The sequence below is a fragment of the Manis pentadactyla genome, chromosome 1 (assembly GCF_030020395.1).
Source record: "Manis pentadactyla isolate mManPen7 chromosome 1, mManPen7.hap1, whole genome shotgun sequence".
In the NCBI taxonomy this organism is placed as follows: domain Eukaryota; kingdom Metazoa; phylum Chordata; class Mammalia; order Pholidota; family Manidae; genus Manis; species Manis pentadactyla.
Window position 1 is genome coordinate 195,869,561 of NC_080019.1, and position 20,449 is coordinate 195,890,009.

The following is a 20,449-nucleotide window of genomic DNA, read 5'->3' on the forward strand; positions in this document are numbered from 1 at the left end:
TGTAGCTTTCCTATACACTAACAATGAACCAATAGAAAGAGAAATCAGGAAAACAATTCCATTCACAATTGCATCAAAAAGAATAAAATACCTAGGAATAAACCTAACCAAAGAAGTGAAAGACCTATACTCTGAAAACTACAAGTCACTCTTAAGAGAAATTAAAGGGGACACTAACAGATGGAAACTCATCCCATGCTCGTGGCTAGGAAGAATTAATATCGTCAAAATGGCCATCCTGCCCAAAGCAATATACAGATTTGATCCAATCCCTATCAAATAACCAGCAACATTCTTCAATGAACTGGAACAAATAATTCAAAAATTCATATGGAAACACCAAAGACCCTGAATAGCCAAAGCAATCCTGAGAAAGAAGAATAAAGTAGGATGGATCTCACTTCCCAATTTCAAGCTCTACTACAAAGCCACAGGAATCCAAACAATTTGGTACTGGCACAAGAACAGAGCCACAGACTAGTGGAACAGACTAGAGACTCCAGGCATTAACCCAAACATATATGGTCAATTAATATTTGATAAAGGAGCCATGGACATACAATGGCGAAATGACAGTCTCTTCAACAGATGGTGCTGGCAAAACTGGACAGCTACATGTAGGAGAATGAAACTGGACCATTGTCTAACCCCATATACAAAAGTAAATTCAAAATGGATCAAAGACCTGAATGTAAGCCATGAAACCAGTAAACTCATGGAAAAAAAGAGGCAAAAACCTCTCAGACATAAACATGAGTGACCTCTTCTTGAACATATCTCCCAGGGCAAGGAAAACAACAGCAAAAATGAACAAGTGGGACTATATTAAGCTGAAAAGCTTCTGTACAGCAAAAGACACCATCAATAGAACAAAAAGGAACCCTACAGTATGGGAGAATATATTTGTAAATGACAGATCCGATAAAGGCTTGACGTCCAAAATACATAAAGAGCTCACACACCTCAACAAACAAAAATCAAATAATCCAATTAAAAAATGGGCAGAGGAACTGAACAGACAGTTCTCCAAAAAAGAAATACAGATGGCCAACAGACACATGAAAAGATGCTCCACATCACTAATTATCAGAGAAATGCAAATTAAGGCTACGGTGAGGTATCACCTCACACCAGTAAGGATGGCTGCCATCCAAAAGACAAACAACAACAAATGTTGGCAAGGCTGTGGAGAAAGGGGAACCCTCCTACACTGCTGGTAGGAATGTAAACTAGTTCAACCATTGTGGAAAGCAGTATGGAGGTTCATCAAAATGCTCAAAACAGACTTACCATTTGACCCAGGAATTGCACTCCTAGGAATTTACCCTAAGAACGCAGCAATCAAGTTTGAGAAAGACAGATGCACCCCTATGTTTATCGCAGCGCTATTTACAATAGCCAAGAATTGGAAACAACCTAAATGTCTATCGGTAGATGAATGGATAAAGAAGATGTGGTACATATACACAATGGAATACTACTCAGCCATAAGAAGAGGGCAAATCCTACCATTTGCAGCAACATGGATGGATCTGGAGGGTATTATGCTCAGTGAAATAAGCCAAGCAGAGAAAGAGAAATACCAAATGATTTCACTCATCTGTATAGTATAAGAACAAAGGAAAAACTGAGAGAACAAAACAGCAGCAGAATCACAGAACCCAAGAATGGACTAACAGGTACCAAAGGGAAAGGGACTGGGGAGGATGGGTGGGTAGAGAGGGATAAGGGCGGGGGAGGAAGAAGGGGGATATTAAGATCAGCATGCATGGGGGGGTGGGAGAAAGGGGAGGGCTGTACAACACAGAGAAGACAAGTAGTGATTCTACAACATTTAGCTATGCTGATGGACAGTGACTGTAAAGGGGTTTATAGCGGGGACCTGGTATAGGGGAGAGCCTAGTAAACATAATATTCTTCATGTAAGTGTAGATTAAAGATAACAAAAAAAAAGAAAGAAAGAAAAGGGGGATTACTCCATGATAGGATAAAACTAACTATAAATCAACAATTAATGCATGCTTTAAATATCCTTAATTATGATCACTTAAAGGGTGTCAGATGATCGGCTATGGAGGTACACTTTTCTGATAATATTCCTTTCTCTTAAAAAAAAAAAAAGCAGTTACTGTGTGGTGACCTCCAATGAGTTCTACACAATGGTATAAAGGGCAGATCAAAGTGTGGGCAAAGGGTCTGTTTGTGTTTATACAGAGGATCAAAGCCTAATTTGGCTACCCAGACAATGAACTAAGATACGATATGAAGAAGAACTTCCAACATCAGCACTCTCTGGAAGACTCATACCAGAAGATGATCATCAAAAAACCTCAACAAAGATCCAGGTGATGCTGCAGTTGTAGCTGCATTCATCCCACCGGTTCCTGGACTTGCCATTGGAATGAATAAGGAGATATCTAAGCTGGCCTGTGCATACAGTAAAACAACAAATTTGACTGGATCTACACTGTTGGAACTCAACCAAGAATTAGGAGAAGTGCAAGTTGTAGTGCTCCAAAATCTTGAGACTACAGACTATCTACTGTTAAAAGAACATATGGGATGTGAACAGTTCCCAGGAATGGGCTGTTTTAATTTGTCTGATTTCTCTCAGACTGTTCAAGTACAGTTGGACAATATCCATCATATCATAGACAAATTTTCACAAATGCCTAGGATGCCTAACTGGTTTTCTTGGCTTCACTGGAGATGGCTGGTAATTATAGATCTGCTTTGGTTATGTAACTGTATTCCTATTATGTTAATGTGTGTGCGCAATTTAATTCGTAGTTTAAAACCTATACATGCTTAAGTTACTCTACAAGAAGATATGTCAAAGAAATAATCAATCTTCCCATGTTTTCTGCCGCCTGCTACCTCTATAGCTTTTCTTCTTCCTTCCTAATTACAACCCTTAAATAGAATTCGTGCCTCATATCAAATTTACCGAGTATCATAATTCCTCCAAGTGGTAAAGATACCTCAAGAAAAATGCTGGGCATAGAAGCCACAGGGCATAAATCTGCAAAGAAGTAAAAAGCTAACCTTTTCAAACAATAAGGCTTCTCTCTCACTTACCAACTTTACATTTCCCTGTATGGCCCCGGAAGATGACTGGTTAGCCAGAGACGGGCAAGATTCCTCAAGGGAGGAACAACCTAAGACAGGCACAGTCGCAGGGGGGCCATCAGGTGAGAAATTGGGGATCAACAGAGGTGAGGCTTAGAACCTCACCCCCCCGTTCTGAGAGAAATCTTCTGCATCCGTGGATGTTTTATTGCCCTTGTCTAGCTTGGATTAACACATAGTCTACAGGCACACACCTGATCATCTACATTTGCTCTCTTACAACACTAAACTAAGTTTTCTACCTTTATCTTGTATCTACCTACCACTTCAGCATTTTATTAAAAATAATAATTATAATAATAATAAAGGGAGAAATGTGGGATCCACATATAAATCAAGTATAAAAATCAAACAAATATTCATATTTGACCTGATGGTTTATAGTTCATAATGCGTGATCAAAACCGAAAGTTTCTGTGATGACTGCCCTTGCGCTGTTCACCATGTAAGAACTTATTCACTATGTAAGAATTTGTTCTCCATGTAAGAACTTGTTCGTTATACTTCAGAAGATTGGAGACTGACGAGAATTAGGCTTGGGGTGGATTAATGATTGTGCATTGAGCACAATCCTATACAGGATTCTATTGTTGTTAACAACCTATACAGAATTCTATTGTTGTTAACAACCATTTGATCAATAAATATGAGAGATGCCCTCTCAAAAAAAAAAAAAGAAAGAAAGAAAGAAGAGGGGTCACAAATCAATAACCTAACCTTCCACTTTAAGACAGGGAGAAAGAAGGCAAACTAAAACCAAAGCAAGCAGCAAGCAGTAGGAAGAAAATAATAAAGCATAGAGCAGAAATAAAGGAAGAAGAGAACAGAAAAACAATAGAGAAAGATCAATGAAGCCAAATGCTGGTTCTTTGAAAAGATAGAAAACAACAGCCCTTTAGCTACACTGATCATGAAAAAAGAGAAGCCTCAAATTATTAGAATCAGAAATTAAAGAGGCCATATTGCTAACAACCATACAGAAATTAAAAAGGATTAGAGAGAAATGTATGAGCAACTGTATGCCAATAAATTGTATGAATTAGATGAAATGGACAAATACTTAGGAACAGAATAACTGTCGCACTAATACTCTGGAAGCGCAAAATACTGTTTTGTTTTGTTAAAGATCTCAATCAGTAGGAGAATATCCCAGGCTCAAGGATCAGAAGGCATAATATTGTTAAGAAGGCAATACTCCCCCAATCTATCTACATATTTATGCAATCTCTGTCAGAATCCAGGCTGACTTCTTAGCAAAAGTTGACAGGTTGATTTTAAAACTCATAAAGAATGACAAGAAACCCAGAATAAGCCAAAGCAGTCTTGAGAAAGAACACATCTGGAAGGCCCACACTTCTCAGTTTCAAAATTTACTACAAAGCTACAATAATCAAGCAGTGTAGTACTGGCATAAGATAGACAATAATCAATATTTATTGATATATCAATGGACTAGAATTGAGTGTCCAGAAATAAACCCATACATCTATGGGCAATTGATTTCAATAAGTTGCCAAGACATTCAATAGGAAAAGAAGTCTCTTCAACAAATAATGCTGGGACAACTGGAAATCCACATGCAAGAGAATAAAGCTGGACCCCTACCTTATACCATATATAAAAATTAAATGGATTAAAGACCGAAACATAAGAGCTTAAAGCTATAAAACCCTTAGAAGAAAATGTTGGGGATTAAATCTTCACAGCCTCAGATTTAGCATTAGATTCTAAGATATGATGATGAACATATAAGCAAGAAAAGAAATATAAAGATAAACCTGACTTTGTCAAAATTAAAGGGTTTTGTGCTTCAAAGGACACTATCAAAAAATAGAAAAGACAACCCACAGAATGGGAAAAACCATTTGCAAATCATATGTATTATAAGGGGCTTATATCTAGAATACATAAAGAACTCTTATAACTCAATGATAAAAAGGAAAATAACCCAATTAAAAACTGGGCAAAGGATTTAAATAGACATTTTTCCAAAGAAGATACACAAATCGCAAGGACACGTGAAAAAATATACAGTGTCATTACTCATCAGGGACACGCCAATCAAAGCCTCAATGACATACCATAATATGCTCATGCCAATGGCTCAAATAAAACATCAGATAACAACAGTGTTGGCAAGGATGTGGGGAAATTGCAGCCCTCAAGCACTGCTGGTGGGAACATGAGATGGTGCAGCCACCTTGGAAAACAGTCTGGCAGTTCCTGAAAGGTTAATCGTAGAGTCACCATATGACCCAGCAATTCCACTCCTAGGTATATGCCCAAGAGAAATGAAGACATATGTCAATCAACTGATGAATGGATAAACAAATTGTGCTATATCCATGCAGTTGAATATTATTCAGCCATAAAAGGGAATGAACTTTGATATGTGCTACAACACAGATGAACTAGAACCCATACTACATAGAAGAAACCAGTAGTAAAGACCATATATTATGTGATTCCATTCATATGAAATATCCAGAATTGGCAAACCTATAGCTACAGGAAGTAAATTATTCAGTCCTTAGTGCTGGGAGGTGGGCAGGGGGAGAGCTCAGGGCACAGGGCTTCTTTTGGAAGTGATAAACATGTCTACATGGACAGTGGTGAGGGCTGCACATATCCATTAAATTCACTAAACATCACTGAATTGTATCCTTTAAACGGGTGTGTGAATCATATAGCTCAATAGAGCTGTAAACATTATGGAGCGTGACAGAAATGGAAGGACACAGCAGACCACAGAGCCAGTCCTTTGGGGGGTCTGCATGCTGGGGACATCCACAGCATGGAGTCCTTATCTCCAGATATTGGTGTCATGCTCAAGAAAGTAGCTGGCAAGGCATGGCTTTAACCTGAGAGCTGGGATTTAGGCAAAAAAGAAGAAAATGGGAAATACAGAACTGGAAAATGCAATGACTGGCACTGAGAACTCGGCAGTTGGGTTTGACTGTGGATTTGACGGAATGGTGGAGAGACACTTAGTGGGCAGAGGGCCACACAAAATGTCCAGACAGAATCACATCACAGAGAAAGCCTACAAGCAGGACCACAGTTAGGGAGAAGGGCTTCCCTTTCTTGACCGAGGATTCTGACCGAAACATAGAGGATTTGCCCCAAACTCCCGAAATGGCCGAGGACACCACTGGTCCTTGCCTTGAGGGCAGCTTCCAGCCAAGCAGGGGTGGATGGAAATGCTAGATGGATCTGGGCTGGGGGGGTCTGCAAATCACAGGTAATCAAACCCAAAAGCACATATTTTTGTTATTTTATTGTCTACTGTCCTGGCTAAAGGATGTCGAACTGAAAACTCTAAACATTGTCCCTAGGCTTTGATGGGTTATCACACCAGAAAAATGACGATTGCAGGACAGGCCAGCATGGCCCTGAGCCGCTGGTCACATGGGCTCTGGCTGCACCCTCACAGTGATGGGGCCTCTCCCCCTACCAAGGCCGGCCACTCTTGACCGCAAAGTGGCTAGGAGGCCCTGACTGGCACCTGGCCACAACTGAGGTCCGTCACGCCCTTTGCATGCTCTAGCATTAGAGTGTCCCAAAGGAGCACCAGGTCATTCCAACACAAAGAGTGGGCGCCACCTACCTTTGGGGGAAGACTGGGGACTCTCAAGGTCACCACGATGGAAAACTCCTCAGGGAAGAGGTCACATCTGAAGAAAACCCTTGAGGCAGGGAAGCTCAAGACGTGGGGGTCTGTGGCCGAGAGCTGGAGTCCTCGCACGCCGTGAACCTGGGTCACCCTGACTCCGCTTGCAATGCCATTCGGAGAGAACGCTTCTGCCAGCATGTCCAGGGGGCGCAGGTCTGTGTCAAGGAAATCGCAGGGGGTTATGCCCGGGCATGTAGGGGTGTCCAGCGCAGCAGCTCTGGTCTCCCCATTCCACCAGACCCAGGCCAGAGCCCCTGCGAGTTGGGTACTGTGATGTCCCGCCACTAGCCATCAGGGAGTGAATGGCGCACAGGTCTGCACTGACCTCTACTGCCACCCCACTCCTGGCTTTGCACAGAAGGAGCCCCAGATGCACACTCCATTTTGCTGTTTTTGAGTCAGTAGCCAGGTGCTAGGCTGGGTATCCTGGGGGACCAGGGAGGATGAGTGCCAGCCCACCCCAGGCAGCACACAGCCCTGAAGGAGACAGGCTTGTGGGGGTAAGCAGGGCATTTCCTGAGCAGAGGTGAGAAGGCAGGATGATCTCTGGAATACAGGGAACCCCTGCTCATTAATCAATGTCACCCCAATAGGAAAGTGAGCAGGGCTGCGCTCGAGGACCTGCAGGACAGGGGCCCACGGCAACAAATGCATGGAGGGCAACGCTTGAAAACGACACACACACACCTGGGGATACACACCAAGTCTGTCGCCATCTGGCCTTGGGCTCAAAGACACTGGGGCCTTTCTGGAAATTGGTTCAGGGACACACTCAGGGATGTGAGTGCTGGATGGAGGGCGAGCTGGACAGGTGAGCGGCCAGCCTGCGTGTGGGGCTGGACGCCATCCCTGGGCACTGCGTTGGGAGGAAGTGAGAGGGGACAGTGGGACACACAGCAGAGGGGAGCGTGGGAGACAGGCTGATGTGCGGCATGAACAGTGTCAGGAGGACACACGGCCCTGGCCCCTGGGGGCCCTGGGAGGGAGAATGTACTGTCAGAGGTCATCATCTGTGCCCAGAGCAGCAGAGCGTGAGGACCCCGCGGCGCCACTCAGGGAGCAGACGAGCAACGGCAAAGGGTCTTCAGGGTCTGGGGTCTGCAGGGGTCATCCTGCAGGCAGTGCGTGTGTGCGTGCCCGGGTACAGGTCCCAGACTGACTCTAGGGAGGAATCTGGCCTCTGGGGAGGAGCCTCGACTGTGCTCTGGAACCCTGACCCTGACCCAAGCCTTGGGCTGCCTGGGAGCAGGGGTCAGATTCCATGTCCTGTGGAAGAGTCAGGGCCCCTGGGCTCTAACTAAACATTGTGCACTCCAAAAAAGCTCTGTGGGATGCTGGGTATACGGACCCTGCCTGGTGGTAGGCTCACCCCTCTCTGTTTTAGCTGCAACCCCACCTGAGTCTGACCCTTTCATTTGGGAAACGTTGGTCCACCGCCAGGCCTACCTGGCCCTCAGAGCGTGCCACAGCCTGGCTGAGCCCAGAGCACAGGCAGGTCAGGTCGGGTGCATTATCAGCAAGGGGGTCCCCAAACTGGGCTAATCCCAGTGTGAGCCTCTGCGTCCACTGTTTGATTAGCAGCCTCTTCCTGGCTCCACCCCTAACCCGGGCAGGCATGGCCAGTCTGTACACCAGCAGATATGCAGTCCACACAGAGGGCTTCTCTGTCGACACCTCGTCCTCGTAACATATGGGGGTGTTCAAGGTACCAGAAAGGGTGAGTTATGGAAAAGGCCCACTGGAGGCAGGAATGCAGTGACTGAGTCTAAAAACCCCAAGCTGTCTCAGGACTCCGGATGTACACAAGAGATGAAGCCCTGTAAGTTATTTCTAGTCTGTTACACATGTGCATTAGCACCTGCTACATTCACGGAGGACAAACCACATTGCGTGGCAAGAGGGCTGTGACGCACGGCCTCGGCCGCAGCCCAGCTCAAGCTGCCCCTGGACAGTGACGGGTGGCTTCCCTAACCTTTGTCCCCACTCACATGGGAGCCCTTCCTCAAGGGAGCCCGCCCACAGCGTCCCTATGCCATGGCCTCCACGGGGCACACAAGACTTCTCTTTCCACCATACGCCAACCCCTCCCCTGCCCGTCTGAGTCTCTGCCAGGCCTAAGTGGTGGTGGGTGCCTGGGGAAAGCCACACCGGATAAAGACTGCTCGGTGGCTCACGTATCCCACAAGGCTCCTTGAAATGGCAGTTTCAGGAGCAGTCATCACCTTTGGGGTCTTTCCCACCTGGCAGAGAGGCTGTGGCCACCACAAATACACTCACTCAAAGCTGGCTACGCATGAGGCCCCTGACTGGCCCTCAGATCTCGAGATGCGGCCCATGACTGGCTCCATGGGCCTCTCTACACCTCAGTTTCCTCACCTGTAAAATGGGATGGTGGTGACTGCCCCCCAACAGGGGCCCAGGTGTCAGCAGAGCCATCACAGCCACCAGCGAAGCAGAAGGGCAGTGGCGGCCACCATGCTGACAGCAGCAGTAAGAGCAGGAGGCCAGAACCAGGGGAGGTGGGTGACCCCACATCCTCCCCAGGAGGGCAGCGGTGGGGCCCCAGAACCAAAGCCTCCTATGGGTGGACGAGCCGTGGGGCTGGGGGAGGAAGAGGAGGAAGGGCCAGAAGCGGGAAGTCCTGAGACGGTGGGGGAAAGTGCCCCACGGTCCCCAGGAGCCTCTGAATGGAGGCACCAGGGCCAGCAATGCAGGCGTGAGTTCAAACATGGCTTGCAGAGTGTGGCTGGTGGGGCCTGCATCCCTGGCACCCTCTCTCCAGGACAGCGGTGCCCAGCTGGTGCCCGGCTGGTGTGTGGGGCAGCTTCCTTGTGCGGCCCACCAGCAGAAGCCTTCGTGGCCACCTGTGACCAGGCCTGATGGATGACCCAGAGGATTCTCAGCCAGGGCCAGGCTCCTCGCACCCACATCTTTCCCTGGGGAGGCTCTCTGTGCTGGGGCCCATGACTACTGAGGTTTATTTGGGAGGGCCCGCCCCGTGGCGCTGGGAGTGCAGGAGTGAGCCACAGGCCAGGTGGACCCAGTCTCTGAGAGGGGGTCCTCCACTGGGGCGGGAAAGGAGGAAAGCACCGAATGGCCAGCAAGACGCTCTGCTCTGTGGCTGCCATGAAGTGCATGCGCAGGGACCAGGGCCGGTTCGTTCCCAGGAATGTAGGCCTGGGTACTTAAGTATGGCCCCGGGGCCAACGAGACTGACCAGAGCCATGGCAGCAAAGGAGCCCAGTGTGGGCCCAGGGAGAGGCGGGAGGGCCGGCAGCTGGGGGGGCAGGAGAGCTGAGGGGCCCTGGGAAAGCAGTCCTGGGACCCGTGGGTCAACAACGGTGTCAGCAGATGGCGAGGGAAAGCGGGGCTCCTGTGGGGTCAAAGCCGCCCCGAACTCCTCCCTGAGCACAACACGCAGTTGTGGACCCCAGAGGCCCGAGAGACAGACTCCCAAGGGAGAGGGAGGAGTCAGGGGCTGTCCTCGTGGCCTCAGGTTCTAGAAGATCTCTAGAGAAATTCCCACTCAGTAAGGACCCCCGGGCGATGCTGACAGTCCCAGGATGGGCAGGCAAGACACTTGCCACGCCTGAAACTGACCCAGCACCGAAAGGACCGGGAACCCCTGAAAACCAACAAGGAAACCATAGGAACAATCCTCAAAACAAAGAAACAATGAACAGCAGGCAACTTAAAGAAGAAACCCGAAGGGCTCACAAATGTGACAAAACACTGAGTTGATACCAGTCAGAGAAATGCAAATTAAAATATAATTAACAAGCCATCATTCTCTCCTGTAATACTGGTTAGAAAAGGAAATAGGAAAAAAATGTAGAGATGGAGCACAAATGGGGAAATGACTCATGTTCCTTTGGTGTGTTCAAACCTGCTTTTTGAAACTTGTTTAAAAGAAAGTCAAGGGGTGTGGACAAAGGTGGGCCCACTGGGCTCTGAACAGGACCGCTAGGCCCTCTGGGGCTAGAGCCCCTATATGTCTGCTGCCTGGAAAGCCAAAGGCAGTGTGGGGAGCAGACCCTCAAAGCTACAGGGCAGGGCCCCCAATAGCAAGGATCCCAACAGCAGCCCAGCGAGTGTACGGGAGACAGCCGGGGCTGGAGGGCTGAGCCCTTGTGCACAGCAGTGCCCGTAAGTCTGCACACACTTGACTTTCTTCATTCACCCTCCCAGGTCTGCTTAGCCCCTTGGAGTCAAGGGCTCCCAGAATGCACAGCACCCAAAGCGCCTCGCAGACAGATCAGCGATGGCGATGGCCTTTGTGTCCAGCTCTCCTGGGACCTGCTGTGTCCTGCAGCCCCTGTAATTGGCCTCTTGGAGGCTGGGTCCTCTCATCAGCAATAGCAGAGGGCAACCCCCTTTCTAGGGCTGAGGGAGGGATTGGAAATGTCATCTGATGAGCAGAAGCTGTTCTCCAGAAATGGACTGCCTCTCAGTGACTGCCCATCTCTGATAACACAGTCAGCCCTGTGCTGGGCCACTTTTGAGATCAATTTTTAACTTTGCACCTGAGTTTGTGGGGGAATCTGTGCTGGGTTGCAGGAAGGCAGGCTGCCAGGGCTGGCAAAGCAGGTGTCTTGAGGGAGCCCCATGAGGCTGCGAAACAGCTGATATTAAGCTCACTCTCCATAAATAAGCAGTGGGGCACCTGGGGGTGCCTTAATCAGCTGACCAGGAAAGTCTACACACACAGGGAATGAGCCTGTCTGCTGGCCCCATACTTGCCAGCTAAAAACCGGAACATTCCTTTCTCACCTCTCTAATGTTGTCCACTAAGTACAGCCACCAACTGGCCTCATCAGGCACGTGACCCTTTAGAAAGAGAAAGATGGTGCACGCACCATGCCGACTGCTGGGCTGGCACAGGGACAGGGGCCTTGATCCAAGCCCTTCCCGAGACAGGATGCTCAGCTTCCCTCAGGGCCCCACCCATGGAACACATCTCCGCTGGGCCAAAATGCCTCCTCCTGGTCTCCTCTGCCAGGAGCTGAAAGATGGGAAGGGCAGAGATGAAGGGACAGTCCCTGCCCCTGGGGGACCTTTGCAATAAAGACACTTCTCTCTCCTGCCAGGCATAATTATCGCTGTAATCCTGCCAGCTTTCCATGCTCTCGTTTCATGTCCTTCTGGCGAGTGAAAACATGAACAGGATGAATCTGGCTGCAACAGCCTCAGGCTTCAGGATGTGGAAGTCCCAGTGTTCAGCACCCAGAGGTTTGCCTGCCTGCCGATCCCGCTGTGTGTCAGTCCTCATCAGCTCTACCTTTAAAACATATGCATTGAATCCAGGAATTGTGGAATCAGAGCCAGAAGGGGCTGTGGAGATCAGCTCATTCGAAGCCTCAGACTGTAGACCAGGACCATCGGCACAGAGAGGACTCGGGGAATGCTCAGGAAGAGGGAAGTGTATAGAACTAAATGCTCCCTTAGAGAAGAAGAAAGGTGTCAAATCAACGATCTAAGCTTCAACTTAAGAAACTTGAAGAAAAGCCAATGCAACTTGTAGCAGACAGAAGGATAAGGCAGACATCAATGCAGTTGTAAAAGAAAAATTAACAAAATCAGTGAAACTACAGCTCGTTCTTTGGGAAGATCAATAAAATTGATAAACTTCTAGCAAGACTAACCAGGGGAAAAAATGAGAAGAAGCAACTTACCAGTATCAAGAACAAATGATGGGATATTATTAACCTTTTCTCAGAAATCCAAAGGATAATGAGGGACTTCTGCAAAGACATTATGCCCACATATTCAAAACCTCAGATAATGCAGAGCAAGACCTCATAGGCACAAACCACTGAGACCCATTAAAAAACAAACAGGCAACTGGAAAGTCTGGTATCTTTAAAGAAAATTCAATTCCTTATAAAATTCTACCAAACATTTAAAGAGGACAGAATTCCAACTCTCTGCAATCTCATCTAGAAAGCAGAAGAGGAGGAAATACTAGGCAGTTCCTTCTATGAGTACAGCATCATGAAAACCAAAGGCATTACAACAGAAGAAAATTATACACCGACATCCTCATGAATAAAGATGTGAAAATCCTGAATAACATACTAGCAAGTCAAATCCAGCAACATATAAAAAGGGCAGTACATTACAACCAAGTGGGGTTTATCCAGGAATTCAAGCCTGGTTCAACATTCAGAAGTCAATTACCAGCACCTCTCTGTACAAGCTTTGCAATTTCCTGTGAATCTCTAACTTTTTCAAAATAAAAAGCTTAAAAAATCAACTTATGTAACTCATATTAACAGATTAAAAAAGAAACCTATATGATCATCTTGACAAATGCATACAAAGGATTCCACAAAAACCTCACATCCATTCATGATAAAATCTCTCTACAATGGAAGGAAATCTTTAGCACGAAAAAAACTGATCTAGAAAAAACTACAGCCAACATGGTCCTTATGGTGAAAGACTGAATACCATCCCCCTAAGATCAGGCATGTGTCAGTACACACACATATACCTCCTCAGTCTACCCCCTGGGGAGGTGACACTCCAGTAGCAATGAGCACACCTATCTCCAAGTCTTGGTTTCTAAATACCATCATCCACTAAAAGGGGCCAGAAGTCTCTGGCATAGTGGTTGATTTCAAGGACGGAACAGAGAAAACTCAAGGGGAGTTTGGGCCGGCAGTGAGGCGTCAGGGAGTTGGAGGCATGCTGAAGGTCTGAGGGCTGAATGAGAGAGTTCCCAAGGGTCAAAGATGGAACAATTTGAACAACCAAATAAATAATGCTAATATTGGATTAGAACTCAAACAATAAACAAATATTCTTTAGTCCACATTGAAGTAAATAACAGAACAAATAAATAAATGGAGGAGAGGGACAGCTCCTCCTTACAGTAGAATTTCATTACTAAATGGGGGTGGAATGGGAAAGTGGAAAATCACCATCAGAACACCACAGTGCCCACTGCTGCAGGCATGATCCCCAGAGGAACCCGAAAAACCACTGGGTGAGTGTTTCAGCAGAAGAAGTATACCTGCAACGTCTCAGAGAATCTCCTCTCCAAATATTTATTAATCGCAGAAGGGAAAACAGACCCCCAGTGATGAGACAGAGCAGCATCATGTAGCTCTGCCTCACTGAACACACCGCTTCCATGGGATTCTTCCCCACAATATACCCTCATTCTAATTGGGGGAAACCTCAGACAAACCCAAATTTCTACAACACACCTGACCGCTGCTCTCCATAAGTGTCAAGGTCACAAAGAGCAAGGAAAGACCAAGAAGTTATCTCTGCCCCAAAGACTGAGAAGGCCTGACAAATGCAAATGGGGCCTGGGCTGGGGGAGGGCATTCGCGGAAGGGGTGCACCGAATGCGGTTTGCTCTTAAGTGACTAGTAACGAACCAATGCTGATGTTAAGGTTTGTCATTGACCCACACATATGTGAGGTGTCAACACTAGAGGAAGCTGGGCCAGGGGCCGAGGTGACCTCTGTACGCTTTTCACAACTGTTCTGGAAAATACACAAGAAATCACCTGCCGAGCACAGCCGTGCCTGGACAAGCAGAGGAGACACATGTGCTGTCAGGCCCATCATGCCTTGACCTGTCTGCTCCTGCCCATCACCTGTCACAGACCGGAGTCCCTGGGAGGGGAGCAGGCCAACCTGCCCTTCCATGACTGACCCTGGCACGGTCTGCTTCAGAGGAAGTGCCTGCTATGGGCTGAACTGTGTCCCCAAGAGGACGCTGGAGTCCTAAACCCCAGTACCTGAGGATGTGACCTTATTTGGAAATAGGGTCTTTGCAGATTATCCAGTTACAGTGAGCTCACCAGGGAGGGCCTTAATCTGATAGGACTGTGTCCTTATAAAAGGGGACATGGGCACACCCTGAGAGGTGCCACATGAACATGCAAGCAGACATTAGGGAGACGCGTCTACAAGCCAAGGAATCCCAAGATGGCCTGCTCACCCCAGAAGCCGGGGAGGCCCGGGACAGTCTCTCTTGTGGCCTCGGTAGGACCCAGCCCTGCCCACACGCTGATCTCAGACTTGGGGCCTCAGACTGGGAAAGAATAGATCTCCTGTTTGAGCCACCTGGTCCTGTGGCGTTTTGTTACCACAGCCGCAGGGCATGGATAAGTACTGTGTACAAATCATGACTCACGTTATCTTTATTTAGGAGCCAAACAAACCTCCAACCCCAGAGAGCATGGCCTTGTTCATCCAGCGGGGGAGCTGGGGCCCCGCGCACCCTGGCCCCAGCCTCCCAGTGACCCCCCTCAAACAAGGTAGCTACACTCCACCCCACGTTTTCTTTCTAGGACTAAAAACAAGTAAAGACATCCCATGAAAATTTCAGGAGTTTTATGATGTGAGCAACCACTCCTGGAACTAAAGCAGCTGCCGTCTGTTCTCCAGGATGCCGCTGGCTCCCAGCACCAACACGGAAGGGAAGCCTGCGGCCCCCTAGAGGGACAACAGAGAGGAGGGGCATAAAGGCAACACACAGCACCTCACTCACACACACTCACACTCATGCCCACACTCACACCGCCCAGCATGGCCGCCTCCACCCTGTCCGCCTGCTCCAGTGACCTGAGCTACAGCCGCTGGGTCTGCCTGCCTGGGTCCTGGGGCTCCTGCACCGGCCCCTCCTGGCAGAGGGACGACTGCCCTGAGAGCTGCTGCGAGGCCCCCTGCTGTGCCCCCAGCTGCTGCCAGTCCAGCTGCTGTACCCCGGCCCCCTGCCTGTCCCTCCTCTGCACCCCTGTGAGCTGCGGGTGCAGCCCCTGCCAATCAGCCTGCACCAGCTCGTGCACACCCTCCTGCTGCCAGCTGTCTAGCTGCCAGCCCTCCTGCTGCACCTCCTCCCTGTGCCAGCAGGCTTGCTGCATGCCCATCTGCTGCAAGCCCATGTGCTGTGTGCCCATCTGCTCTGGGGCTGCCCCCTGCCCAGCGCCCCCATGCTGCCAGCCCACCCCCTGCCCCCCGTCCTGCTGCAGACCCTCTTCCTGCATGTCCCTCACCTGCCACCCCATGTGCAGGCCCACCTGCTGCGTGCCCGCCTCCCCCTGCCAGCCCAGCTGCTGCCGCCCGGCTTCCTGCGTGTCCCTGCTCTGCCGCCCCGCGTGCACCCACCCTGCCTGCTGCTGACCCACTCGATCCCCAGGCCAGAAGGACTCAGGCCCACCCTGGGACTGGCCCTCCGAGCCTCCCCTCAGTCTGGTCCTGACCTGTGTTAGGCGGCTGCCCCCCTCAGGACAGGGTCGCCCCTTGTGTCCACCATCCTGACCTGACCTCTGACCCCAGCCTTCCAGGAGGCACCTCCGCCGCCTCTGGGTCACCTGTCCTTCCCTCCCCATGTCTCTGCTCCTCGCGTCCCTGGGCCTCCACTTCCAACCTGTTCCCAGGTTCCCCAGTAAACCCATTGCCCTACCTCACCACCTCCTTTCCTTGGGCACTCTTGGGGGCGGGGGGTCTCAGGGTTTTGGCCAGACGTTGTCTCCTCCAGCCACGAGTATTTCTCGGACAGAGGCTGGGAGCTCCCAGAGGGCATGGCTAACTGCTTGGGGCAGGGCCCCAGGTGGACCCCCAACTGTCGCCCAGGGAGGCCACTGTTCCCAGGCTTCCCCGAGCCTGGTCGCCTGAGCTTTGCCGTGGTCTGGGGGCTCTCTCAGCCCTGGGCCCTTTCCTGCCACTGTCCCATTTGGGAAAACTGGCCCCAGAGTCACCTGCCAAGAAGCAGGGCTGGGGCTCCACACAGCACAGCCTCTGGGGGCCCTGGGAGCCGCTTGTGGACCCCCCGTGAGTTCTGCCAATGAGCAGAAACGTGATGAGGGAGGGAGGAGCTGCTCCCAGCTCACAGGGCGGACAACCAGGTGTGGAAACAAGATATTCAGGGGGGTGGCAGGGCCCACAGGGTCCCATGTGCTGCCCAAGGACCCCCCTGAAGGTCCAGATTCATCTGGGAGCTTGAGGGACAAGGAGTCATGGCTGCAGGGCCCCTGTGACCTGAGGAACCCCGGCAGGTCTGGATGTGGCAACGGCCACGGGCAGCAGCCCACTGACCTTGGGGCGACGCTGGCACCAGGTGACAGCACCTGCCGACAGAGGAGGAAGTACTCTGGGACAGTCACCTGGGGTGGGGCGAGAGTGTTGCAGGAAGTGGACCCCTGTACCCAGCCCGCAACGGATTAGACAGTGGGCAGCCCTCCCCAGCCCACCAGTCACACTAGGCACTGCCTCCCCAGCCTCTGACCCCTCAGCCCTCCCACGGCCTAACGCTAAGGCCAGACCCACAGAGGGAGCCCTGCTTCCCTGAGCCCCCGCCTCCCAGCCGCACTGTCTGCCCCGCCTATGGCTCATTCCAGGTCCAACCTCTTCACCTCCTGACCAGGTTTTCATCCACTGGTTCTGATCAAAATGGGCTTTGTCAAGGTAACAAGTCACATTATATCCAAAGCATCCAATTTAATTGTAAGTTTGATCAGTTTTGAAAAAGGCCCACAGTCTGCGCCCAAGTCAAGGTATATAACACTACATTTGTGCCCAAGGCTGCCTCACATGCCTTCCCATCAGCACTGAGCTCGGAGCCCCGCACCCTCCCTTCTGCTGAGTCACCAAAGATCAATTTTTTCTACAGTGTCAGAAATGAAATAATCTGTGCTCTCCGCATCTGGCTCCTTTACTTGTCTCCCTTGTTGTGTACATCAGTAGTTAATTCATTTTTAATTGCTGAGCAGCATTTAACTGCATGGATGTATCCGTTCCCCTATTAAAGTGCCTGTGGGGTCTCCAGGTCAGGGATTATGGATGAAGCCACTGCGAACATCTGCCCTCCGCATGTTTTAATTCTCCTGGGTAAATCCCCAGGGGTAGAGCTGCCGGGCCTTGTGGTAAGCGCAGCCTGTATAGTGATATTTGCATTTCCCTGATGACTCATGAGGGGTCGGCTTCTCACGTGCTGGTTTGCCATTTGTCATCTTTGGTCAAGTGTCTATTCAAATCTTCTGCCCATTTAAAAAAATCCGATTGTTTTTGTTCTTATTATTCATGGTAAGTGTTCTTTATATACTCTAGACACCAGTCATTTGCTATATATATATATATATATATATATTGCCAATTCCTCCGTCTAGGGCTAGCCTTTTCACTTTCTTGGCTGTGATTTTTGAAGAGATGACATCTTTAACTCTGATGAAATCCAGTGTATCACATCTCTTTGATAACCCCATCTAAGAAAGTTTTGCTTAAACCTAAGGTCACACAAATTTTATCCAATGCTTACTTCTAAATATTTCATGACTTTAACTTTTATGTTTAGTCCTATAATTCACTTCAATTTAATCTTTGAATATACTGTGAGTTGTTCCAGCATCATTAGTTGAGAAGATTCTTCTCTCTCTCCTCTGAAGTACCCTTGCCAAACATCTATTGATTATATGTGTAGAGCTATTTCTGGACTCTATTCTGTTCCCTTCTCCTTTTAAGTTTATTCCTACACCAATAACACCCTTTCTCGATCGATGTAGCTTTAAGTTACGTCTTGAAATCAAGCAATGTGAGCCCTCCAATTCTGTTTTACTTCTTCAAAATTGGTTGGTTATTCTCGATCCTTAACATTTCCATATAGATTTTAGAATGTATTTTAGAGTCTGCTCATTGGTTTCTATAGAAAAGGCTGCTGGGATTTTTATTGGAATTGCATTAAACCTGCAGGTAAATTTGGAAGGAATTGACATTTTAACAATATCATATCATGTTATATGAAATTACTTAACAGTCCATAAGTATCTCTCTTCAGTCACTTAGGATTGCTTTTAATTTTTAACAATATTTTGTCATTTTTTTAGTCCATAGATCTTGTACATATGTTAGTTTCTCTATTATTTCATTTTTTAATGTTTTAGTTAGTCATATGTTTACTTATTTCCAAGTATCTATTGTTACTTATAGAAATATAATTGGTATGTATATTGACACTATATCCTGCAACCTTGCTAAACTCACTTGTGAATTGTAACAGCTTTTTTGTATATTGCTTAGGATTTCCAGCAATGTTTTGTTTGTGGGGAAGATATTAATTATGAATTCAATCTCTTCAATTGCTAGAGGGCTATTCAGATTTTCTATTTCTTATATTAGTTTTCCTAATTTACATCTTTCCAGTTATTTGCTTATTTTGTCTAAGTTGTTGACTATATCAGCACTAAATTGTTTGTGTTCTTCCTTTTTTGTTCTTTTAATGTCTATACAATCTGTGGTGGTAATCCTTTTTCCATTCCTGTTATTGTTAATTTCTTTTTCTTTTTTTCTTGACTATTAAAGCTAGAAACATCAATTTTATTGATCTTTTCCAAAAGCTCCATTTTTTTTCATTCATTTTCTCTTTTGTTTGTCCATTTTCTATTTGGTGAGTTTTTACATTTGTTGATTATTTCCTTCCCTTTACTTATTTTGGGTTCAACTTGTGCTTCTTTTTGTGGCTTCTTAAGGTAGAAGTTTAGATAATTGATTATAGGCCATCCTTCTGTTCTACATTATTAAAGCTGTGCATTTCCCTCTATACTCTGTGTTAACTGCATCCCATAAAGTTAATTTTCATTTCATTCAAAATATTTTCTAATTTCCATAGCAATTTATTTGAATCATGGATTATTTTGAAATGTGTTATTTAATATACAAATATTCATTAATTTTCCAGATATCTTTCTGATCTGATTCTGCTTTGGTCAAACAATGTTCTCTGTTTGGTTCTAATTCTATTAAATATATTGAAATTTTTTTCTGGCCTAGTATATGATTTATTTTGTTGAATGTTCCGTGTACACTTGAAAATATGTGAATTCTGTTGTTGGATGGAATGTTGTGTAAATAACAATTTGGTCAGGTTAGTGGATAGCAGTTTTCAAGTTTTCTATATGCTTACCAGTTTATTCAAATTCAGAAAATATTTGACCATTATCTCTAAATATGTTTGTTTCCCCTCCCTCATGCTCCCCACATTTTTTCAGGTACTTCAGTTGTATGTATGTTAGACCACTTAATATTGTTCCCCAGGCCACTGAGGCTTGGTTAGTTTCTAATTTTTTAACTTTTTTTTCTGTTGTCCTTTGGTTTGGGTAATTTTTATGGCAACGTCTCCAAGGTCACTAATCTTTTTTTTTGCAGGGTCTAATCTACTTTGAAGCTTATCCTTTTAATTTTTTATTGTTGATGTTATATTTTTTAGCTCTTGGCATTCCATTTAGTTCTCTTTTGTGGCTTCCATTTCTCTCCTCATTGTGATCATGTTTTCCTTTAAATCCTTGAACACATTTATAGCAGTTGTTTTAACTACCTTGTCTGCTGATTCTATTAACTGTCATTTCTGGGCTTAGTGTCTATAAACTTCTGTTTCTTGATTATAGGTTACACTTTCCTCTTCTTCATGTGTCTAATAATTTTTTCTTGAATGCTGGACTTCAATAAAATAATACTGTAATGCTGTTGAATGTTGTACTTTGTTTCCTTCCTAACTGGACTTTGTTCTTGCTGGCAACTACAACCTGTGGATCACCTTGAATCTTTGATGCTTCTGTGCTTGTTTTTAAGTTTTGTTAGGACGGATCTAGAGAAGCCTTTGCTCTCAGGAAGGTTTTGCACTGTGATTAAGCTGTG

The 20,449-nt window shown here is 47.2% G+C and overlaps 2 protein-coding genes across 2 annotated transcripts in view; one reads left to right on the forward strand and one right to left on the reverse strand.

Moving 5' to 3' along the window:
• The window catches only part of LOC118925813 (keratin-associated protein 10-8-like), a 49,031-nt gene extending 31,151 nt beyond the window's left edge, over positions 1-17,880 (forward strand). The window contains exon 2 of the mRNA XM_036912059.2: positions 11,917-17,880. Within this exon, the coding sequence (XP_036767954.2) occupies positions 15,326-15,943 (618 nt within the window). The 5' untranslated portion in view covers positions 11,917-15,325 and the 3' untranslated portion in view covers positions 15,944-17,880. The remainder of the gene's footprint in view (positions 1-11,916) is intronic.
• The window catches only part of TSPEAR (thrombospondin type laminin G domain and EAR repeats), a 158,629-nt gene that overhangs the window by 54,958 nt on the left and 83,222 nt on the right, over positions 1-20,449 (reverse strand). The window contains exon 2 of the mRNA XM_036912066.2: positions 6,737-6,957. Within this exon, the coding sequence (XP_036767961.2) occupies positions 6,737-6,957 (221 nt within the window). The remainder of the gene's footprint in view (positions 1-6,736; positions 6,958-20,449) is intronic.